The following is a 25,251-nucleotide window of genomic DNA, read 5'->3' as shown; positions in this document are numbered from 1 at the left end:
CACCTCTGATCTTTAAAAAACTTTCTCCCCATTTGCAAAATAGTCCATACCTTTATTCCTTCTGCCAAGTGATTTTCCACCTTCAGACTTTTTGGTTTCCCAAGCAACTTCCCCCTTAGAAATGGCAACTACACTCACTCCTAACCCCTTACAAATTCATGTTTCTGGCATTCTGCCAGTGTCTTCCACAGTGAAGGCTTATACAAGATACTTATTAAGTTCCTCTATCATTTCTTTGCCCCTCATTACTACCTCTCCAGCATCATTTTCCAAGGGTCTGATATCCACTCTCATCTCTTTTTTACTCTTTATATATCTGAAAAATCATATTGTAAACTCTTTTATTTTATTGGCTTGCTTACCTTCATATTTCATCTTTTCTCTCTTTGTGGCTTTTTAGTTGCCTTCTGTTGATTTTTAAAAGCTTCTCAATTCTCTAACTTCCCACTAATATTTACTATATTATATGCCCTTCATCCTGCACCTTGCAGGTTTTCCCCAGAAACTCCAGCCATTGATGTTCTGCTGTCATCCCTGCTAGCGTCCCCCTTCCAATCATCTTTGGCCAGCTCCTCTCTCATGCCTCTGTAATTCCCTTTACTCAATTGTAATACTGATGCATCCAATTTTAGCTTCTTCTCAGACCTCAGGGTGAATTCTATCACATTATGTTCACTGCCTCCTCAGAGTTCCTTTACCTTAAGCTCCCTAATCAAATTTGGTTTCATTACACAATACCCAATACAGATTTGCTGTTCCCCTAGTGGGCTCAACTATAATCTGCTCTAAAATGCCATCTTGTAGGCGTTCTACAAATTCCCTCTCTTGGGATCCAGCAACAACCTGATTTTCCAATCTACCTGCATATTGAAATCCCCCATGATTATCACAATATTGCCCCTATTACATCCACTCTAGATAGGCCTTTTAACATTCAATAGGTTTAAAAGGGGTCCCAAAACTGCTCACAATACTCCAAGTGCAGTCTGACCAGGAGCCTCAGTGTTACATCCTTGCTTTTGTATTTTAGTCCTATCAAAATGATTGCTAACATTGCATTTCCCTTTCTTTCCACCAAGCAAAGCTGTAAGTTAACCTTTAGGGAATCCTGCGCAAGGACTCCTAACCCCCTCTGCAAAATAGTCCATGCCTTTGTTCCTTCAGCCAAAGTGCAGGACAATGCACTTCTCTACATTATATCCTGCCTGCCACTTTTTTGCCTGTTCCTCCAATCTGTCTAAGTCCTTCTACAGACATCCTGCTTCCTCAACATTTCCTGCCTTCCCACTTATCTTCATATTGTCTGCAAACGTGGCCACAAAGCAATTAATTCCTTCATCCAAATCACTGACATACTGTACAATGTGAAAAGAAGTAGTCCCAACACTGGCCCCTGCAGCATGCCGCTAGTCACAGGCATACAGCCTTTATTCTGACTCTGCCTCCAGCCAGTCAGCCAATCTCCTGTCCATGCTAACAACAGGAATTCTGCAGATGCTGGAAATTCAAGCAACACACATCAAAGTTGCTGGTGAACGCAGCAGGCCAGGCAGCATCTATAGGAAGAGGCGCAGTCGACGTTTCAGGCCGAGACCCTTCGTCAGGAGTCCTGACGAAGGGTCTCGGCCTGAAACGTCGACTGCGCCTCTTCCTATAGATGCTGCCGTTCCTGTCCATGCTAGTACCTTTCCTGTAATACCATGGGCTCTTATTTTGTTAAGCAACATCATGTTCGGCACCTTGTCAAAGACCACCTGAAAATCCAAATAAACTACATCCGCCAACTCTCCTTTGTCTATCCTGCCTATTATTTCCTCAAAGAATTCCAACAGATTTGTCAGGCAAGATTTCCCCTTAAGGAAACCATGCTGACTTCGACCAACTTTATCACGTGCCTCCAAGTGTCCTGAAACTTCAACCTTAACAATGGACTCCAACATCTATTCAACCACTGAAATCAGAACGATCCGTGCTAGAAATGTAGAAAAACTACAGCACAATACAGGCCCTTCGGCCCACAATGCTGTGCCGAACATGTACTTACTTTAGAAATTACCTAGGGTTACCCATAGCCCTCTATTTTTCTATTTACCTGCCCAGGAGTCTCTTAAAAGACCTTATTGTATCTGCCTCCACCTCCGTCGTTGGCAGCACATTCCACGCACTCACCACTCTCTGCGTAAAAAAACTTACCCCTGACATCTCCTCTATACCTACTTGCAAGCACTTTAAAATTGTGCCCTCTCGTGTTAGCCATTTCAGCCCTGGGAAAAAGCCTCTGACTATCCACATGATCAATGCCTCTCATCATCTTATACACCTCTATCAGGTCATCGCTCATCCTCCATCACTCCAAGGAGAAAAGGCTGAGTTCACTCAACCTATTCTCATAAGGCAAGCTCCCCAATCCAGGCAACATCCTTGTAAATCTCCTCTGCACCCTTTCTATAGTTTCCACATCCTTCCTGTAGTGAGGTGACCAGAACTGAGCACAGTACTCCAAGTGGGGTCTGACCAGGGTCCTTTATAGTGCTGGTGTTGATGTGCCGAGTACAGTGTCTGATCCGTACTGCTGGTTAATGGGCATTTGATCCACAGGAGAGGCCAGATCCACGCTAGACCGTCGCAGCACCCTGCACCTCTTCCGGCTGGGTGACGTGATGTTGCGGATCGTGCGAAGCCGGGCTCGTCCCCTCCTGCACTTGATGAAGACCTGGGGTGTGGTGGGCCCTCACTTGGCAGAGGTACATGTACAAGTTCTTCCACTGTATATGGGTGTCTGGGCCAAGGCAGGTGTTTGTAATCTGGCCCATAAACTCCCCAAAGATGTGGAGTCACCAGATTAATTCAGAATCAGATTTATTGTTAACGGCATGTGTCGTGAAATCTGTTATCTTAGCAGCAGCAGTTCAATGCAATACATAATATAGAAGAAAATAAGTATGTAAATTAATTACAGTATATGTATATTGGAGAGGTGAATGGATGTGAAGATGGAAGGAATTATGAAGCAAAGATGGCACCTCTGAAAAATCCATCACTTTTATAGATAAGAAAAGAAATTCCTTAGATAGGAATAAACTAGTTAATAGGCTACATAATTAAAACAATTACACTACGTGGATAATGTGCTAATGTTTAGCCAGTGAAAAATGAGAGAGGTGAAAAACCATTAGTGTGGCCCCTATACCACTTTCTGCCAATGAGTGGCGATGGACCACCACATACTGTGAAAAATAAGTTGAGTTTGTTAGAAAGGACAAATTTTATAAAAAGTTTTTTTTTTTTTGAAAAAACAGGTGTTTTGGCCTCTCTACATTGCTGCTAGTGATTGAATCTGGGGAGGGTTGGACCGGACAGGAATGTGATGAGAATGAAGTAAGGTTGGTGTAAATGGGTGCTTGTTGGTCAGCATGAATACAATGGGCTGAATAACCCATTTCCATGCTGTGTTACTTCATAAATTACAATAAGAAATATGTACTATATAGTAAAAATTAAATAGTGCAAAAAGAGTGCAAAAATAGTGAGGTAGTGTTCATGGGTTCATTGTCCATTCAGAAATCTGATGGCGGAGGGGAAGGAGCTGTTTCTGAAACATTGAGAGTGTGTCTACAGGCCCTTGTACCTCCTCCTTGATGATATTAATGAGACTAGAACTTGGCCTGGATGATGTAGGTCCTTAATGATGGATACCGCCTTAGAAGCCTCGATGATGCTTTGATGAGTAGCGGTGTGTGTTCCCTTGACTTTCATTCCTGAAGTCCACAATCAGTTCCTTTGTCTTACTGACGTTGAGTGCAAGGTTGTTCCTACACCACTCAACCAGCTGATCTGTCTCACTCCTGTACGCCTCCTCGTCACCATCTGAGATTCCATCAATAGCAGGTGTGTCATCGGTGAATCTATAGATGGTGTTTGAGCTTGCTGAGCCATACAGTCTTAGTTGTGTAGAGGGTAGAGCAACGGCTAAACACATATCCTTGAGGAGTGCTGGCATTGATTGTCAGGAAGGAAGAGTGTCAAGCATTTGGCAGGGCTTTGGGTTCTAGTGCCTTGATCCAACGTCGCAGCAGGTAGCAACAAATACTGCGCCACTGGAAATACTCAGCATATCAGTCAGCGTCTGAGGAGGAAGGAAAAACAGGTTTACGTTTCAGACTGACGACTTTTCATGTACTAGAAGTGGACTGTGTTGTCCTGAGTAGCAGTGAGTGTTGGAATTGGATTATTATCGTCACATGTGCCAAGGTACAGTGAAAAGCTTGTCTTGTATACTGTTCATACAGGTCAGATCATTACACAGTGTATTGAGCTAGAGTAAGGTCAAACAATAACAATGCAGAATAAAGCGTAAAAGGTACTGAAAGTGTGTAGCATAGGTCAACAATAAGGTGCAAGGTCACACTGAGGTAGATTGTGAGGTCAAGAGTCTATCTTATTGTACTAGGGAAACATTTAATAGTCTTACTACAGCTGGGTAGAAGCATTCCTTGTGCTGTGTGCTTTCAGGCTTTGTATCTTCTGCCTGATGGGAAAGGGGAGAGAAGAGGGAAAGTCTGGGGTGGGTAGGGTGTTTGATTACGCTGGCTGCTTTACTGAGGCAGTGAGAAGTGTAGACAGAGTCGATGGAGGGGAGACTGGTTTCTGTGATGTGTCTACAACTCTCTGCAGTTTCTTGCAGTCACGGGCAGAGCAACTGCCCCACTAAGCCGTGATGTGTTGAGATGGGATGCTTTCTATGGTGTGTCATTAAAAATTGGTACGGGTCAAACTTCTCTAGCCTCTTGAGGAAGAAGAGGCATTGGTGAGCTTCCTTGGGCGTAACAGTAATGCAGTTGGATCAGGACTGGGTTTTGGTGATGTTTGCTCCTGGGCCTGTGCATGTAACTAGGGAGTAATAGTAATCACCTGTTTATCAAGCACTTTTCATACAGATGACTTAGCTCAAAGTGTTTTGCAATGGAATAAAGTGCACACATTAAAATAAAAGACAAATTGATGTTAGTTAAAAGCAAGGTTAAATAAATAGGTTTTGAGCTGGCACTTAGAAGTGTCAGCTGAGTTTGTACCCCTTGTAGTTTCGGATATTGAATTCCACAGTTCAGGGGCATAGTTCCAAAAGAAGCTGACCTGCCAATTACCTTTTGTGGGAGATTGTTTAAATTTAAGAGACCGGCAGAAGAAGACCTGAGAGCTCGAGAGGATTATAAAAGGATGCTGTGATGTACTCTTGTCCCAGATCATTAATAGCTTTAATAACAAGTAAGAGAATTTGAAAATCAATTCTAAAAGATACAGGAAGCCAGTGCAGAGTAGCTAGGATGGGAGTGATATGCTCCCTCATACTGGTTTTGGTCAAAAGTCTACCAGCGGTGTTCTGAATGAGCTGAAGTTTGTCAATACTGCCTTGCAGTAATAGTTTTCTGTTGTACTGCCAGCATACAGTATGCCTTGTTTGTTAATGCTTCCAATATTTACCTGTCGTAACCGGCCTTTAGAACTTTGTCTCTATAAGTAGTAGAGCCTCGATTAAAGTTATGATGGTGGTTATCCATTATAATGACAAGAATCCTGTTAGGGAGAGTTTTTAAAAGTGGAAAAGCCATTGCACTGGGTTCTTCGTTGGTTGCCGTGGATGACCGTGACTTTTTTGTGCTTTGCCGTGCCTTTTGGTCTCCGCGAAGCGTTGCAGAACAGCCTTCCTGGCTGTTGGATCTCACTGTTGGCCTCATCCGCCCGGTCCACCAGAGCCGGCTTCTCATGCTAGGACAGGCGTGTCCCTATCTTTCCGAGTATGAGGCCTGCCAGCTACCCTCACCTGGTTTAGCCCACCTGTCGAAGCAGTGTATGGGGGTGTGGCTGCTGTTGAATGCAAACAGCTACTTGGAGCCACAGGTGAGAGCTGAGTGTCTGGTGGGGACCAAAGGTGAGTGAGCTACCCCGAATGGACACAGCAAGCCCCTTCACCGGAGGTGCTACCCTCCCTGGACACCCCATACGCTCCAAAGTGCTGATACATAGGGCAATATTCTATCAATCTGCTTTCGTCTTTGCGTACGCTCACCAGCGGCGGTGTCCCTTTGCTTCAGGCTGCCTGCCACAGGGAGAGGCACGTATCCCAGAAGGCCGTCTCCTTCATCCATGACATCCTGACAGAAGTCCTCGCGGACTGGAACGAATTGCCGCACTTCCACTTCAACGAGGCTCTGTTCCGGCCGTTTGAGCACATCATGCAGTTGGAGCTGTGCGATGAAGATGTGCAGGATCAGGTAAGGCTGTCCATAAGATTTCTCATTTAGATTTATTTATCACATGCACACCAAAGCATACAGTTTACAACCTAGGGAAGGGGTCAAGAGGGATAGTAAATCAGCCATGACGGAATGGTGGAGCAGACCTGATGGGCTGAATAGCCTCATTCTGTTCCTATCTCTAGTAGATTTTCACTGATAAGTACAGTACTGGGGGAAGCTCACAAGTGTCGCCATGCACTCCGGCACCAGCATAACATGGGTAGCAGAACAACACAAAAAACAGCACAACAACCTTTGCCACCCTCATGTGCATTACCAACTAACACAACCCCAGTGCTCAGCACAACTGCACAAAGCACAACAGAAAAGAGCATACCAGGCGACAAAGCAACAACTGTGAAACAAGGATTTACAGGCAGTGGGCCCTGACTTCCCCAGTGGGCTCGCGTAGATTTGCAGTCCTAGGTTCTGGCCCCTAGGCCTCAAGGTCTGGGCTTCAGTTCAACCTTGAGGCTTCAATCTGGAAGAGGCAGTACTGAACTCCAGTGTGCCTTGCAGCTGCAATCTCAGCGGCCACCCACTGCACTCTTCTGCCACGGGGGAGTGCTCCTGCTTAAAGAAAGAATGGATGCTGCAACGATAGGGTATTCCTGGGGAGAGGGAGTGCAGAGAGTCCTACACCAGCTGCCTGATGATGGGTGAGAGCTGTGTCACTCACACAAGGTGGGGCACAGTGACCCTGCAGGACTACAGCTGCTCCCTTTGGAGGATGGTTGCCAGGGATTCCCTTTGAAAGGAATAATACAACTCAAGTTCAGAGTATGAATTCCTACAAGAGTACGAAACCTGCAGTGTAGCCAAATCCCTTGTCCTTTCCTCTTGCTCGTGTCGGCTGCAGACAAATAGATGAAGTCAGGAATATTTTTCTGACATGTCAAGATATCTAGAAATGGGCAAAGTATACCCCATTGGGTTAACTCTGTTTCCAATTTTACACACTTTTTTTTGCCTTCTTTTGTGGGGAGATTTCTTACCCTTTGCCTCTTCCTGCCCCAATACTTCTTTCCTCCCTCATGACTTGCAATCTATTGCAAGTTTTTGCAGCTGCCAGCTCTTGGCCTAGCACCTGTGCCCTCAGCAGCCAGCCCTTAAAAAGTATATGCAGTTCCAGATGCAGTGATTCTCCTGAATAATTTCCAAACGAAGGCAATTAACTTGCAAGGGATGTTTGCTAGAAGGCAGGTATTAATGCAGGTCACTAAAGGATAATTAATAAGTATTCATAGAAGAATTAAAGGTATAGATAAAGAGAAATAAAAACAGAAAATGCTGGAAATACTCAGCAGGTCAGCTAGCAACTATGGAGAGGGAAACAGGTCAAAGACCCTCATTGCATAACCTTTAGTCTTCAACCCCAACATTAAATGTTCCTCTTTCCACAGATCCTGCCTGACCATTCTGAGCTTTCCCAGTTTCTTTGTTTTTTTATTTCAGATTTCCAGCATCTGCAGTTTTTTCTCTGACTTTCATAAATCCATTGAGATTGTTCCCTCTGGTGGGATGGGACATTAAACTTAGAAGCAGGAGATTTTACACATAAAGAGCAAGGAAATTGGGAATCCTCCCTCCTCGCCGAAGAATGGCTGAAGCCGGGGGGAAGTCACCTTAAGGACTGCATGAAAAACGCAAGATGCTGGAGGAATTCAGCGGATCAGGCAGCATCTTTGTAGGGAAAAGGACGTTGACGTTTCAGCTGCAGACTTGCGTCTGGACTCATGGTGGGGCTTGATCTGAACTGTCAGCTCTCCTTTTCCCTCCTGGATGCTGCCTGACCTACTGAGCTCCTCCAGCATCTGCAGTCCCTTGTGTCCTTAAAAATGATGTCACTGCAATGGAGCTGTTACCAATATGCTGGGCAGCGCGGTTGTTACAACACCAGCGTTCCGTGATTGGAGTTTAATTCCCACTGCTGTCTGTAAGGAGTTTGTACGTCCTCCCCGTGAAATCATACGTCTCCTCCGAGTTCTCCAGTTTCCTCCCACATTCCAAAGACGTGGTTAGGATTAGAAATGTGTGGGCAGGCGATGTTGTCGCCTGAAGTGTGGTGATGCTTGCAGGCTGCCTATCCCATTCAGCACAATCCCTGGTCTGTGTTGGTTGTTGACACAAAATGACACAAATGTTTCAGTGTACATGTGCAAAACACAGTTTTAAAGATTTTCTTTTGTTAGGGGGGTGGTGATGGAGGTCCTGCGGGGGTGCTTGTGGGGGGGAGGGGTGTAATCTGCTGTGAAGCCAGTGTGAAGGGGGCTACTGCCTTATGCTGTCTAGGTGATTACGTCGATTGGAGAGCTGGTGGAGGCCTGTTCACCGCAGATCCAGTCCGGCTGGCGTCCGCTCTTCAGTGCGTTGAAGACGGTGCACAGTAACAAGTCTGACGTGAAGGAGTACCTGATCGGTGATTACTCCACAGGTGAGTGTGAAGAACGGGAGGAGCACTGACACCAAACAGCAGAGCAGCACCCTCGACCACTGGAGGACTGTGCCCTTCACCCAAGTGGTGCCCATGTCACCTTTCTTACAAACGTTTGTAGTTATGAGATTTCAGCACAACGCAGAATGCTGTATGAACTCAGCAGGTCAGACAGTCAAACCTTTGGCTGGAAAATCTTCATCCAAACGGCCAGTGTTTCAGATCAAGACACTTCACTGGGTACATATTGGAACTGAAATTGTTTCTGAATGGTCCATGAGCCCACAAACGCCACCTTGTTATTCCTTTTCTTTGCACAATACATTTATTTTGTCTTTTATAGTAATTTTATATCTTTGCAGAGTACTGCTGCTGCAAAACAACAAATTTTACGTCATACAAGACTGTGATAAACCTGATTTTGATTATTTTCCATAATTATCTTCCATCCAACATGTTCATGAGCCATAGATCATAAGACAGGGGAGCAGAATTGGGCCATTTGGTTCATTGAGTCTGCTTTGACATCCTATCATGCTTGATATATTATCCCTCTCAGACCCAGTCTCTTGCCTTCTCTCATAACCCTGATTAATCAAGAACCTATCAGCCTCTGCTGTAAATATACCCAATGACTTGGCTACCACGGCCACTTGTGGCAATGAATTCCACAGATTCACTATCCCCGGTTAAAGAAATTCCTCCTCATCTCTGTCCTACATGACGTCCCTTTTTTCTGAGGCTGAGCCCTCTGGGAATGTCGACTCAGACCATGAGAGAGAGGCCTGGTCCTAGACTCCCTCACTATAGGCAACATCTTCTCCACATCCATTCTATCCAGACCTTTCAATATTTGATAGGTTTCAATAAGATCTCCCCAACCCCCCATTCTTCTAAACTCCTGTGAGTACAGGCCCACAGCCATCAAACGCTCCTCATATGTTAACCCTTTCATTTCTGGGATAATTCTCATGAACTTCCCTTGGACCCTCTTCAATCCCAGCACACCTTTGGGATAAGGGGTCCAAAACTACTCTCTCAATCTTCCATATGTGGTCTGGCCAATGTCTTATAGAGCCTCAGCATTACATCCTTGCTTTGTATTCTAGTCCTTGTGAAATGAATGCTAACATTGCAGTTGCCTTCCTCCCCACCGAATGTCCCCCCCCCACCCCCCGAGCTCCTGTGTAAGCTACACTGATGCCAGATCTATATCATCAGCATCCTTGGGAATTGTTCACTTGATACCCCCACCCCCTCATCCAGACTATTGACGCGGGTTGTAAACAGCCAGGGGGCCAGGATACCTTACTGGGAACGGACAAGGTAATAGATTAAATAGTGAGCAGGTGCCAGTATGGAGAACCACCGACATTCGGTCGAGCTCAGGTCGAGACCAGGGGTTCCCAACCTTTCTTTACGCCATAGACCAATACCATTATGCAGGAGTTCCACGGACCCCAGATTGGGAACCATTGGCCTAGACTATCCGGTTACCCATAGTGTTGGTCATATCATCTGATGTGAGGTAGTTAATCAGAATCAGGTTTATCATCACTGACTCTCTGTTGAGAAATTTGTTTTGCTGACGCAGGACATAAAATTGCTATAAATTACAAAATAAATATAGTTAAAAATAACGATATAGTGTGGATGGACAGCTCAGAAACCTGATGGTCGGTGTGGATCCAGAGTACCAGAGGGGCCTGTTTCCACAGTATATCACTACGACTCCACCGCATGGATTCCATCCTTTTTCTGTCCTGGAACAATACCATTAAGCAAAGCGTCTATGGACCTCACTTGGGAACCCCTACTCTACAGCAATCATTCAGGATTGTTACCACTTCAAAAAAAAACTCTGAGGGGGTTTGTCAGACACATTTCCCCCTTGGTAAATCCAACTCTGAGGGACTTGTCAGACACATTTCCTGTTCGGTAAATCCAAGTCTGAGGGATTTGTCATACACATTTCCCATATGGTAAATCCAAGCCTGAGGGATTTGACAGACATGCTTCCCCCTTGGTAAATCCAAGCTGACATTTGCATCGTTGTCCATTGTTGCATCTTCTGCTGTTGGGGTTGGAGGCTGCTTGATCGGACATGGAACTTTACAGTATAGTACAGGCTCTTTGGCCCACAATGCTGTGCTAACCTTTTAACCTACTCTCTGATCAATCTAACCTTTCCCTCCCACAAAGCCCTCCATTTTTCTATCATACAGTGCATATTTCAGAGTTTCTTAAATACCCCTAATGTATCTGCTTCTACCACCAACATTATCCACTGTCAGCTAATATTGATTGCCACCTTGTCTCCCGGCAGGGAAATCCCAGGCTCCAGTCTTCGACGTCTTTGAAGCGTTCCTCAACACGGATAACATTCAAGTCTTTGTTAACGCAGCCACTGACTATATAATGTGCCTTATGAAGTTTGTCAAAGGTTTGGGTAAGTTTGCATTTGTTACAGTTAAGACCCTTGGGGAATGCTCTCGGTTGGATGAAGGGCAGAGTCAGATGACTGGGTTCGGTCTTCGCTGCGATAACTTCCGCCACATTGAGGTGTCAGAGGCTTGGGTGCTATACTTGGCCTCAGGTCCCTTGAGTGAAGAATGGCCGGGTGGGTGGTGGGTTGCTTTATCGTGGTGACCGGGCGTGCTCTGTGCATCTCCAGCTGGTGACCATCAACGGCACACAGTGTTCGATGGACACTCGCTGGTTCGGACTTGATCAAGTTCAGGTTCAAATTCAAGTTTATTGTCATTCAACCGCACACAGGTTTACCGCCAAACGCAGGGGTGCATGGACCCCGTGCTTAATGCTAATGGTCCATAGCATAGAAAAGGTTGGGAACCCCTGGCCAAGCAGAACAACATTCCTCCAGACCAAGGTGCACAACACAGTCCACATAACTCTCACACAACACATAAAGCAATATGACCACAAATAAACTAACAAACAATAAAATATATTCCAGAATATTGTCATCTACCGTAAGGTGCATTTACAACACAAGTTAAAAAGTAAACACTATAACGCTGCTGGCGGTTCGTACTTGATGAGAGCTGGGCAGTGGCAGAGAGTTCAGTGCACTGTAGCGGAAAGTAGTTTGAATTGACAATTCACTGCGTTGAGTACCTCCCAGAGATGGGGGTGGTGCTGTCAAAAAAGGAGTGAAAAGAACACTGTTAATCCTGCTCATTCAGGAGACCATAGGAATAGGAGGAAGCCATTCAGCCCCTCAAGCTTAACCCTCGAGCAGGTCAGCGAGTTGATGGCAAGTTCTGGGATTTCAGTTCCATGTGGGTGGGAGTCCTGTGGGCTGGTGACCTCCTTTTACACAAATCAACAAGTCGGGAGTTTGAGGCCTTGTTTTCAAGGACCATTCATTGGCAAGTCTGCCATTTGAGGCCTAGAGTTCTTGGTGCCATCATCAGCAAGTCAGGAATGCGAGGCCTAGTGTTCGGAGTCCATTCATCAGTGAGACTGGTGTTCGAGGCCTACTGCTCTTGGTGCTGTCATCAGCGAGCCCGGCATTCGAAGCCTAGTATTTGGCGTTCTCATCCAGGTTATTGTCATCTGTAAGTCCTGGGGTGGATCAGAAGATTGCAGAAGCCTGGGTTTGCAAGTCTCTGTGATTCTGCTGGTATGTAGTCAAAGCCCATTGTCTGAGAATCCAGGAGTTCACTGTCCTGGGATTGGAGGACTGTCTCTGTATGTGGGTGGGAAGGAAGGAGGCCGGGGCCTGATTTGCTGTTGTTGTTTTGTTGTATTCTGATTTGTTGTGTTCTATGTTGTTCTACAGTCGTGCTATGTTTGTGCTGGATTGTGTGGTGATACCTGCGGGCTGCCCTCATGGCATTGTTAGGTTGCATTTCACTGTATGTTTTGATGTACATGGATAAATAAATCTGAATCAAAACTTGTGGCTGCTTGCCATTTTAGTTCAAATCTACTTGTCTAGGCTGCATCTCTCCAGCTAGCAAAGAATCTAACAGCCATGCTAAGATCCATTGCTTCTTGTGGGAAAATGTTTCCCATCCTGAGGAGACTTAGGAGAATGATCCCAGGAATGAAAGGGTTAACATATGAGGAGCATTTGATGACTCTGGGCCAGGACTCACTGGAGTTTAGTAGAATGGACATGGGAAAGATGTTTCCTATAGGTAGAGATTCTAGGACCAGAGGGGAACAGCCTCAAAATACAAGGGTGTCCCTTTGAAACAGAGAAGAGGAGGAATTTCTTTAGCCAGAGGCTAGTGAATCTGTGGAATTCTTTGCCACAGATGGCTGTGGAGGCCAAGTATATGAGTGTCTTTAAAGAGGAGGTTGATAGGTTCTTAATTTGCAAGGGTGTCAAAGGTTATGGGGAGAAGGCAGGAGAACAGGGTTGAGATCGGCCATGATTGAATAGCAGAGCAGACTCAGTGGGCGGGATGTCCGAACTATTCCCCTTTGTCGTAGGGTTTTAATCTCTTGCCATTCTGCATCAGCATTAGTCTCCTGTAGTCATCAAGACTGGAGACTTATTCAACTATACCAAGCCATAAGACTCTTGAGCAGACATGGAAAGCTGTTACACCCTCTGAAGAATGCAGAACCAAAACAAACCATCACCTCAGGTCACAGGATCAGCCTGTTTCTAGTCCTTCTCTGCACACAGTCATGAGCAGTTGGCGTTTGTAAAACTTTGGCGCTGTTCCCTTTAAGCTGTATGGGTAATGCGGCCGCACAGTGACTGAAATGCTCCCGTGCACGTAGCCTTTGTTGCCACACAGCTGGAATTTTCTTTTATGTAATGTTAATATAATTTTGAAATTTATGTTAACTATTATGAATTATGACAAAAGTGTTGCCTCAAAAATATTGCAGCAATACTATGATTTCAAATCTACTGTTTCTGAGTAAGTTGAGACTGGCTCAGTTGAGATGTTCATGGATGTGTTGAACTACGTGCTTAGAAAAGAAGAATTTGAAGAATTGTCAATTCTTGTTGAGATTGTTGGAACGCTTCAAGCTTCAAGTGGCTGTGAATGTGGATTCAGTCTTATGAATTCAGTGAAAGGCAAATCCAGGAACAGACTGGAAATGGAACGTTTGGATGATCTAATGAGTATTAAGACATATCTTTCATCTGGATGCAAAATTAATCTGCACAGTGTTTATAGACAATGGATTTGTAATAAAGACAGATGAGAAACAGTTTACAAAACATGAAAGATTTCCCTTGTACTGTATTTCATTAAACCCTTCAATTATTAAAATCAAAAGTATGTGCTTTTTCAATTTTCATTCTAAATATTGATAGTGTGTATCAAAAAGCACATTTAAGTTGCTGTGCAATTTTAAGGCCATGTGAAAATCTCCTGCTTAAAGCGATGGTTTGTCCATGCAACTATAAAAAAATTGAGGGAGTGTTAGACTTCGCAGAAGTGGCTGCCTGTTCATTTTGAACAGCTTGCTAGGTCAGTACTATCCCCCAAAAATTCTCACCTTACATCTGCAGTTTTGGACTCGCTATTATAGCAAAGGCATTGGCTGCAGAGGAGATTTCCAAGGATGATGCTGGGTCTAGGAGGGCTTGGGTTATCGGGAGGGGCTGGCCACGTGGGATCTTTATGCCCAGGAGAATGAGAGGTGACCTCATAGAAGTTCATAAAATCATGGGAGATATGAATAAGGTAGTCATTCCCTTTTCTTACATGGTGCCATCCATTGAAGTTGTGGCTCAGATTTAGTTGCCTTTTGGATTTTAGAGATGCCTTGAGGGTCAGGTTGGGGGAGTTAAGGGTCAGATTAGGGTTTAGAGTCAGGAATGTGGGGAGTTGGAGGTCAGGCCGGATTCTTAAGTTCCCACTCCATGTTTGAGGGTCAGCAATGTGGATGTGGGGCATCTGTTGGGCAGGCCTGCATGCCCAGCCAGATGTTGAGCCAGCAGACCAGAGGGGGTGAAGGCTGGTCCCTCCACTACCCCCTACCTCCTCCGGGTTGGCAAATGGTCACCAGGTTCTAGGGTAGGAGTTCTCATTCTACTTAAGCATTGTTGGCCTGCTGTGTTGGCACTGGAATGTGCACTACACTTGTGGGCTGTGCCTAGCACACTCACAGATGTGCTTGTTTTTAACACAAGTGACACATTTCACTGTACGTTTCGATGTACAAGTGATAAATAAACTTGAATCTTGCATCTTTTCCTCAGGATTGGGGAGTCCAAAACCAGAGAACGCAGGTACAGGGTAGGAGGGGAGAAATTTAAAAGAGATCTGCGAGGTAACTTCTTTACCCAGAGGGCACAGAGGGAATGCTGTGGACAGCATGGATTTGTTGGGCCAAAGGGCCTTGTACTGGGCTGTAGAACTCTGTGACTCTATGATAAATGTCTGGAGCTGCTGTGCTAGACTCTCCCACCAGCAGACAATGTATTTTCTCCTGAGATTCCCCATCAATTCCTGAAAGAGTCCCACGTGAATCACCCCTTAATACACCATGAATGGAGCTGTTTCTCTGAGGCCCTGGGCCACTTGCACATTCAGTAACCATTGGCAACTTACTCACTGTCACGCCGTTGCCATTTAAGTTAGCACTGAAGGTCCTCCATCTCTGTCTGTCCATACTGTCGCACACAGATATAGAAGGATTCTTCATTGCTGTTTCCATAACAATTTTTATTTGACCGGTTGGGGTTGCCAGCCCTAAAAGCTGAATCCATGAACTTGGAGGAGTGGTGGACCACTCTTGGCCTGGCCTCTGCCCTTTGACCTGCAAGGCAACGCACAAGGCCCTGACCCCAGCCAGTGTAGCTCTCCGGGTCATTGAGTCATGCAAGCCTCCGAACCTCAACAAAGTTGTGGTCCGCTTTGAGGAGCCATCGACAAACGCTGGCCTTAAAACTATCAGCACCCCGACTGCCCACAACAGATCGGAGGAGAAGTTTAAATCAGGGAGGAGGAAGGTGGGCCAGATGTGGGGAAACGTTAAACAAGCAGTACCTTGTTTTTCAGTAAGATTGCGAATTAATATATTTAACTTTATTGTGTGTTTGAAGGTGGTGAAGATTGTAGAGAAATAGGGAATTGCTACACAGGATCCAGTTCTTCGGATTTATGCCTTCCCGCCCTGGATTACCTCAGGAAGTGTTCACAGGTAATGCACCTACCGAGACATTCCCTAGGTCCCTATGCACCAAAGTATCTTTGTTGCTCAAATAACTGTTCCTGACATTCCCTGGAGCTCCTTCCTGCGGCCCTTGTAAGTGGTGTGTTTGACAATCGGAGGCAAAGCTTAGGGCAAGTAGGGAGAGGAACCAGATTCAGCAGTTTCCAAGTTGCATCTTGCACTTGGTGCCAGCGAGGGGAGGGCCAGCAAATAAATTTTTCGTAGGGTACTTCCTCACAATGTCAATCCAAGGCCTGCTCCATTGTCGCGATGAGGCCACACTCAGGTTGGAGGAACAACACCTTATATTCTGTCTGGGAAGCCTCCAACCTGATGGCATGAACATCGATTTCTCAAACTTCCAACAATGCCCCCACCCCCTCTTCTTCACCATTCCCCATCCCCTTTTCCTTCTCTGACGTTATCTCCTTACCTGCCCATCACTTCCCTCTGGTGCTCCTCCCCTTTTACTTTCTTCCATGACCTTCTGTTCTCTCCTATCAGACTCCCTCTTCTCCAGCCCTGTATCTCTTTCACCAATCAACTTCCCAGCTCCTTACTTCACCCCTCCCCTCCTGGTTTCACCTATCACCCTGTGTTTCTCTCTCCCCTCCCCTACCTTTTAAATCAACTCCTCATCTTTTTTTCTCCAGTCCTGCTGAAGGGTCTTGGCCCAAAACATCAACTGTGCTTTTTTTCCATGGATGCTGCCTGGCCTGCTGAGTTCCTCCAGCATTTTGTGTGTGTTTCTCACAAATTCTGCAGTCTCTTCTCACATTCTCAAAAGCAAAATTTCCTCTCTGTTCACTTCATCAACTCCTTACCCTGTGTTAGTGTGTCTCCCCCCCTCGCCACCCCGCCCTCCCCAGCTCCTGGCCCCCCAGCCCCTGCTCCCCAACTCTCTCTTCCCCCCCAACCTTGCCACTGTGCCCCCAACACACCTGTGCCCTGCTGTATCTCAGGTACAACAGAATTAGCCTGGAAATCCAGTCAAAGACATTTGGGAATGGGTAATCACTGGGGTGGGTGGGTGGGAGAATCCCAAAAGAGGCGATGGGAACGTGGGGAGTGTGAATCAGCGGGATTCATGGGAATAGTGTAAAATGGGCCGAGGTTGACGGTCGGCATAGGCTCATGGGCCAAGATGCCTGTTTTGTCCTAAATGTGGACGTTTATCTTTCAAATTAGGAACAAGAGTCTATTCAGCCCCTTCATCCTGTCCCATCCCTCATGCGTGTTCTACACTCCAGTTAATTTAATCTCCTTTCTGTTGAAGTTAACAGGAGAGTGTAGATGGTGCAGTCTGGAACTTCAATCCATTCACTAGTTGTGGAAGGAAAGAAATTGTCAACATTTCAGGTTGAAACCTCGTATCTGGACCCGAAACGTAGACAATTCTTTTCTTCCCAAAGATGCTGCTCGAGTCGCTGAGTTCCCCCAGCAGATTATTTGTAGCTCTCTTTCTCTTACTACCTGATCTACAAATATTGAGCCCAGTATTATGTTCCCTTTCCAACCAGCTGACGTGTCTTCTATCCAAAAGATAGCATTACCAACAGCTCAGGATTCCTGCCTGATGTTTGCACTTAGATCTCAGGAGTGAGGCTAGTAATCTGGGGCTCTGGGCTAATGGCACAACAATATGGACTCAAATCACATCGGGATGAGGGGAGAATCTCATTGAAACCTACTGAACATTGAAAGACCCAGATAGAGTGGATGTGCAGAGGATGTTTCCTACGTGGGGGAGCCTAGGAGCAGCATGCACAGCCTCAGATTACAGGCACGTCTATGTAGAACAGAAATGAGGAAAATGGTGAGGAATCTGTAGAATTCGTTGCCACAGACTGCTGTGGAGGCCAAGTCATTGGGTATGTTTAAAGCAGAGGTTCTTGATTAGTCAGGGTGTCAAAGGTTAGGGGAAGAAGGGAGGAGGCTGGGGTTGAGAAGGATAATAAATTCACCACGATGGAACAGTGGTGCAGACTCGATGGGCTGAATGGCCACATTCTGCTTCTACGTCCTATGGTCTTATAAGCAGTCGGGAAACTCAATGGCAATTTGAAGTTATCACAAACTATTGGGTTAAGCAACACACATCAAAGTTGCTGGTGAACACAGCAGGCCAGGCAGCATCTCTAGGAAGAGGTGCAGTCGACGTTTCGGGCCGAGACCCTTAGGCAGGACTAACTGAAGAAAGAGCTAGTAAGAGATTTGAAAGTGGGGGGGAGGGGGAGATCCAAAATGATAGGAGAAGACAGGAGGGGGAGGGATGGAGCCAAGAGCTGGACAGGTGATTGGCAAAAGGGATATGAGAGGATCATGGGACAGGAGGCCCAAGGAGAAGGAAAAGGGGGAGGGGGGGAACCAGAGGATGGGCAAGGGGTATAGTCAGAGGGACAGAGGGAGAGTAAAGAGAGTGAGAGAAAGACTGTGTGTATATAAATAACAGATGGGGTACGAGGGGGAGGTGGGGCATTAGCAGAAGTTAGAGAAGTCAATGTTCATGCCATCAGGTTGGAGGCTACCCAGACGGAATATAAGGTGTTGTTCCTCCGACCTGAGTGTGGCTTCATCTTTACAGTAGAGGAGGCCGTGGATAGACATGTCAGAATGGGAATGGGACGTGGAATTAAAATGTGTGGCCACTGGGAGATCCTGCTTTCTCTGGCAGACAGAGCGCAGGTGTTCAGCAAAACGATCTCTCAGTCTGCGTCGGGTCTCGCCAATATATAGAAGGCCACATCGGGAGCACCGGACGCAGTATATCACCCCAGCCGACTCACAGGTGAAGTGTCGCCTCACCTGGAAGGACTGTTTGGGGCCCTGAATGGTGGTGAGGGAGGAAGTGTAAGGGCAGGTGTAGCACTTGTTTTGCTAAAAAGGATAAGCGCCAGGAGGGAGATCAGTGGGGAGGGATGGGGGGGGGCGAATGGACAAGGGAGTCGCGTAGGGAGTGGTCCCTGCGGAAAGCGGGGGGGGGAGGGAAAGATGTGCTTAGTGGTGGGATCCTGCTGGAGGTGGCGGAAGTTACGGAGAATAATATGTTGGACCCGGAGGCTGGTGGGTTGGTAGGTGAGGACCAGGGGAACCCTATTCCTAATGGGGTGACGGGAGGATGGAGTGAGAGCAGATGTGCGTGAATGAGGGGAGATGAGTTTGAGAGCAGAATTGATGGTGGAGGAAGGGAAGCCCCTTTCTTTAAAAAAGGAGGACATCTCCCTCATCCTGGAATGAAAAGCCTCATCCTGAGAGCAGATGCGGCAGAGACGGAGGAATTGCGAGAAGGGAATGGCGTTTTTGCAAGAGACAGGGTGAGAAGAGGAAAAGTCCAGATAGCTGTGAGAGTCAGAAGGCTTATGGTAGACATCAGTAGATAAGCTGTCTCCAGAGATAGAGACAGAAAGATCTAGAAAGGGGGGCAGGTGTCAGAAATGGACCAGATAAACTTGAGGGCAGGGTGAAAGCTGGAGGCAAAGTTAATGAAATCAACGAGCTCAGCATGCGTGCAGGAAGCAGCGCCAATGCAGTCGTCGATGTAGCGAAGGAAAAGTGGGGGACAGATACCAGAATAAGTTTGGAACATAGATTGTTCCACAAACCCAACAAAAAGACAGGCATAGCTAGGACCCATACGGGTGCCCATAGCTACACCTTTAGTTTGGAGGAAGTGGGAGGAGCCAAAGAAGAAATTATGAAGAGTAAGGACTAATTCCGCTAGACAGAGCAGAGTGGGGTTGTTATTTTTTTTAAATTGTTTCATTAATGCCCTTTGGGGAGGAAGTCTATCTCCAGATTTCTGCCCTATACGTGGCACCATATTCATAGCAGTTGAGTGGCCAGCCCTTAAGTCAATACATTTCATGTTGTTAGAACGTGTAGCAGTGCAAGCACTTTGGCGCAACGATAGTGTGCTGACCTTTTAAGCTTCTCCACTCTTCAGAGTCCTTTCTGATCCGTGTTTCCTAAACCTTAAGAATGCTTTCTTCTTCCACATCTTTTCACAACTATGGTTCCTTCACCCTACCATCCTTTCCCTGCCTCAATGGGACAAGTATTTCAGAACCCCATGCGAGACCGCATTTCTATTGTCTATTTTCTTCAGTGCATCTGTTCCCAATTTACGCTCCCAAGTTCCTGCCTAATATCGTCGTAATTCACCCTGCCCTAATTAAATATTTTCCCAGTTCTACTGCGCCAGGGATGGGCAACAAATGCTGCTTTGCCAGCAGCAGCCCGCACCCTGTGAAGGGGTAAGCGATGAAATCCAAACAGGAAGCAATGAACTGTTGTTCTGGGATATTCTAATTAATCTCTGATTGCTGTCATGTCTCTGCTTGCTGCTGCCTAGTTATTAGCTAAGATCTACAAGATGCCTTCGAAACCCATTTTCCACGGGGCTCAGTTCGCCAGCTTCCCCTTCAAAGGCCTGGAGAAGTCACTGAGCAGCGAGGATGGGATCGAGACTGCCCTCAACGAGTTCGATGATGACACAGGTGGGAAACCTAGCTTCTGTTTCAGGTATTCTGGGGACGTTAAATGTCGGTGAGAGAGTGGTGAACGTGTGGGACACACTGCCAGGTGGTAGAGGCAGCTACATTACAGACATTTAAGAAACACTCAAATAAGCATGTGAGTGATTGAAAAACAGAGGGTCTTGAAGGATTAGATAGATCTTCAAGTAGGTTAAAAGTTCGGCACAACTTAGTGGGCTGAAAGACTGGTACTGTGCTGCTATGTTCTTTGTTTTAGATCAGAAGATTTTAAAACTGTGAATTACGACTCACGTTCTATGTCTAAGTATCTGACGTTTGTAGAAGATCCAGCAGGTTCTAGTTGACCCTTGGCCCATCGAATCCCTGCTGACCATCAAACATCTACATGAATCCCATTGTATTCTCCGATAACTCAGTCCCGGATTGCACTACTCACCTATGCACTGGAGGTAATTCACAGTGACCAGGTAACTCGCCCACCTACGGCAGCACCACAGGCACATGGCATCATATAAACAGTGTCATGTTTTCTTACTGAGCTGTGGAAGGTGTTGTGGGTGACGGCTGCAGAGAGTGGTGGGCACAGTTCATTCAGCATGTCATGGAAACCATGGACGCTGTCTACACTTCTCACTGCCTCAGTCAAACAGACGTCATAATCAAAGACCCCTCCCACCCCGGACACTCTCTCTTCCCCCTCCCTTCCCAGGCGATACAAAAGCCTGAAAGCACGTACCGCCAGGCTCAAAGGCAACTGTTATAAGAGTGTTGAATGATTCCCTGGACTCTTGGCCTCACGGTCTAGCTCATTATGGCCTTGCGCCATATTGTCTGTCTGCACTGCACTTTCTCTGTAACTGTAACACTCTGTTCTGCTTTCTGTTACTGCGTTTCCCTTGTACTACCTTAGTGTTTAGGAATGACCTGCAAAACAAAGTTCTTCAATGTAACTGTGCAATAATAAACCAATTTACCGATTGAATTAAAGAAACACACTCAAAATGCTGGAGGAAGTCAGCAAGCCAGGTAGCATTTATGGAAAAGCATAAACAGTCGACGTTTCAGACTGAGACTCTTCAACGAGACCCTTCCTCCAGCATTTTGTGTGTGTTTCTTTGATTTCCAGCATCTGCAGATTTTCTCTTGTTTGTGTTACCAATTTAATTTACCAGTCTGAGGCACTCCTAATGGTAGAATACAATGGTTGGAGAGGTTGAATCATTGGGCAAATAATTATCAACAAAAATTTTTTAAAAGAGAAGAGTCAATGTGATTGAAAGGCTTTCTAATATTCAGAGTTGCCAGTTGAATCTCTTTGCTCACTGTCTTTGGTTTGATTAATGTGTAAGAGTGGGAATAATCAATAGTGTTCTCTTTAGGTTTGATTCAGGTCTGGATTCTGCTACTGGAACAGCTGACTACTGCCATCTCCAACTGCCCCCGCCAGCATCAGCCTCCCACCTTGGAGCTCCTGTTCGAGCTGTTGCGAGAGATTACCAAAGTCCCAGGTAATGGGAACACTGCCCACCCCTGCCCGTACCCCTCTGGAAACACACCAATCTAATGAGCTGGCAAATAAGTTAGACGATGGATCAGTGTGAGAGGCTTCTGGAACACCCTTCGAGCAAAGGAGTGAATTGGAGAAAGTTTGTTTCTCTGCAAGTTTGGCTGTGTCAGAGGCATTCTGCAATTTAAATGAGTATTCCTACCCCCCCATCCCTTCCCCTCCCCCCACTTCCTGATTTAAATGCACTCACCATTTCCGTGTAACACACAAGAAATGCTGGAGAAACTCAGCAGGTCAGGCAGCATCTATGGAGAGGAGTTAACAGTTTACATTTCGGGCTGAGACCCTTCATTGGGACTGGAAAGGAAGGGGGAAGAAACCAGAATAAGAATGTGGGGGCAGGGGGAGGAGGACAAGCTGTAGGTGATAGGTGAAGCCAGGAGAGGGAAAAGGCAGGTGGGATGAAGTAAGAAGCTGGGAGGTGATAGGTGGAAGAGGTAAAGGGCTGAAGAAGGAGGAATCTGATAGGAGAGGAGAGTGGACCATGGGAGAAAGGGAAGGAGGATCATTTCTGTCTTGTTATGCACCACTTAGGGAATTTGACAGTACACCCCGATGACATTCCCATCCAAAACATGACCTCATTTCCTGGGCAGCACTCCTTTGGGAAGCCTTGTGATGCTAAGTGTGGAAATAGACCAAGGTGACCCGGGAGAGTCTGTCATCGAGTACTCCCAGGAGAACCTGGAGTTTCCATCACTGGATGCGGATCTCTGTGAAGCAAGGCCTTCCCCTATGAATTGTGCCAACCCCTCAAACATCCTGTAGTCACCACTTCCTGATCGCTGGCCTCAAGTCCCCCCCACTTTGCCTTTGGATATTTATTGTCCCTCCCCTCCCTATCCAGGTCTTCCCATCCTCCTCCTCTCCACTGCTTCCCTGGATGATCCTCAAACCCCTCAGCCTCACTCGATGCTCAGTGCCGGCTGTTCCTCCTCTCTGATCTATCCTCTCCACTCCCTGATCCTTAGTCACAATTCCCCAACCCATAAAGCTGGCCCGGCTTCCTATTCATCCGCCATTCATCCCATCCGCCCGCAAAGGGCCAACTGGTTAACCCAGCCACAGTGAGGCCACGACTGTTGTGCCCTTCACATGCCACAGTAGCTACGCAGTTATCGGGACACTATTACAGCTGGTGCCATTGGAGCTTGGAGTTCAATTCTGATGTCGTCTGTAAAGAGTTTGTACATCGTCCCCATGACCGTGTGGGTTTCCTTCCACAGCCCAAAGGTGCACCGGTTAGTAGGTACGTCTTTGGGCTGTGGTCAGGTGAATCAGTACCTCAAACGGCCAATTCTGCACGGTAACTCTAACAATAAACCCAACCATCAGTCAATTGAACACCAACTCCAGGCTGAACTGAACTGACTTTATTTCTTACATCCTTCACATACATGAGGAGTAAAAATCTTTATGTTACGTCTCCATCTAAATGTGCAATCATAGTAATTTATAATAATTTACAATAAGTAGAACAGTCAGAGTAATACAGAGCACACTCAAATCAGAGTGAGTTAATGGTGGAAAAGCTGTCCCAGAGCCTGTTGGTCCTGACTTTTATGCTGCAGTCGTTGTCGTGGCTATCCCTCGAGGTCGAGGATGATGGTCTTCGTTCTGAAGAAGTGGCCCACAGAGTGAAGACGCCTGTGTGCGTATTTGTTTAATGTGTACTTGTTGTTGCACTCCAAGAAGCACACGATACTTCACAAATCAACCAGCTGATTCCAATGGCATGGAAACCATGACGATTGGAGCTGATGGATTTGTTTCAGCCTTCATCGGCCTTCACAGCCGTTGAGTTCGAAGTAACTTTGTCCACCTGTTCCACCATTGAGGTTTTATGCTGCAGTACTGCTTCCCAGATGGTAGCAGCTGGAATAGATTGTGGTTGGGATGACTTGGGTCCCCAATGATCCTTTGGGCCCTTTTTACACACCTGTCTTTGTAAATGTCCTTAATCATGGGAAGTTCACAACTACAGATGCACTGGGCTGTCCACACCACTCTCTGCAGACTCCTGCGATTAAGGGAGGTACAGTTCCCATACCAGGCAGTGATGCAGCCAGTCAGGATGCTCTCAATTGTGCCCCTGTAGAAAGTTCTTAGGATTTGGGGGCCCACACCAAATGGGACCTCAACAACAGTCCACCACCCCTCCTCTGCCTTCCTCCTCTTTCCCTCCCCACCCCACCTACAACCCCCATCTTGTTTCCACAAGTATGTTCACGTGACAAGTGTGCCTCGGAAGCTTGAGTGGGAATCGCTCAGCATTCACAATCTGGCCCACACGTTTTGGTGACATAATAATCTTTAACATTTCCTCTGGGGCCTTGAGGGGATCTGGCTGTGTTTGTGTTTGGCCCTCATGGCTAATTTTCTAAAAAAAAACACATTCACCAAAACCCCACTTCCCACCCCATGTTCCAGACTCTGTTGTTTTTAATTCTTCGTAGCTTTTGATGCAATAGTCTCACCTTGAGTTCACTTGAAGAAGAGCCATGCGGAAGCAAAGTTCAAACTAAATTTGTGATCACTGATATAAACTCAGTGGCCACTTTATTAGGTACAGGAGTGGAACCCGGTGTGATCTTCTGCTGCTGTAGCCCATCCACTTCAAGGTTCAACATGTTGTGTTCAGCCAGGCTCTTCTGCACCGCACTATTGTAATGTGTGGTTATTTGAGTTACTGTCACTTTCCCTGTCAGCTTGAACCAGTCTGGCCATTCTCCTCTGACCTCTCTCATTAACAAGGTATTTTCATCCAGAGAACTGCCTCTCACTGGATGTTTTTTGTTTCTCATGCCATTCTCTGTAAACTGTGTGTGTGAAAATCCCAGATCAGCAGTTTCTAAGGTACTCACACCACCCTGTCTGGCACCAACAATCATTCCATGGTGCAAGTCACTTAGATCACGTTTCTTCTCCCATTCCGATATTTGGTCTGAACAACAACCAAACCTCTTGGCCATGTCTGCATGCTTTTATGCATCGAGTTGCTGCCTCGTGATTGGCTGATTAGATATTTGCATTAATGAGTAGGTGTACCTGATAGAGAGGCCGCTGAGTGTACATATCACCATATGCTACGCTGGGACTCCTGTCTGTAATATTTGAGTGCATGTCTCATTACAATTGGTTGTAAAGAAGACACTGTTGACGTTGTTGAAAAGGTGCTGCAGGTATCCATCATGTCTGAACTCTCTAATGTCTAAGCAGATATAGCATATGTTCAGGAAAGAATATTTATGATTCAAGATGGTTTATTGTCATTCTTCGGTCCATAAAGGTAATGGAGAACAA

General features: G+C 46.2%; 1 protein-coding gene across 2 annotated transcripts in view; it reads left to right on the top strand.

The window, feature by feature from the left end:
* The window catches only part of arfgef3 (ARFGEF family member 3), a 160,243-nt gene that overhangs the window by 104,412 nt on the left and 30,580 nt on the right, over nucleotides 1-25,251 (top strand). For both annotated transcript variants that reach the window (XM_063056470.1, XM_063056469.1), the window contains 7 exons: nucleotides 2,599-2,744; nucleotides 6,093-6,272; nucleotides 8,589-8,730; nucleotides 11,057-11,179; nucleotides 15,776-15,873; nucleotides 20,237-20,381; nucleotides 21,761-21,889. In XM_063056470.1, coding sequence (XP_062912540.1) covers nucleotides 2,599-2,744; nucleotides 6,093-6,272; nucleotides 8,589-8,730; nucleotides 11,057-11,179; nucleotides 15,776-15,873; nucleotides 20,237-20,381; nucleotides 21,761-21,889 — 963 coding nt within the window. The remainder of the gene's footprint in view (nucleotides 1-2,598; nucleotides 2,745-6,092; nucleotides 6,273-8,588; nucleotides 8,731-11,056; nucleotides 11,180-15,775; nucleotides 15,874-20,236; nucleotides 20,382-21,760; nucleotides 21,890-25,251) is intronic.

Source organism: Mobula hypostoma, chromosome 8 (genome assembly GCF_963921235.1).
Source record: "Mobula hypostoma chromosome 8, sMobHyp1.1, whole genome shotgun sequence".
Lineage (NCBI taxonomy): Eukaryota > Metazoa > Chordata > Chondrichthyes > Myliobatiformes > Myliobatidae > Mobula > Mobula hypostoma.
The sequence above is the reverse complement of the archived record's forward strand: the minus strand, read 5'-3'. Positions and strand labels throughout refer to the sequence as shown.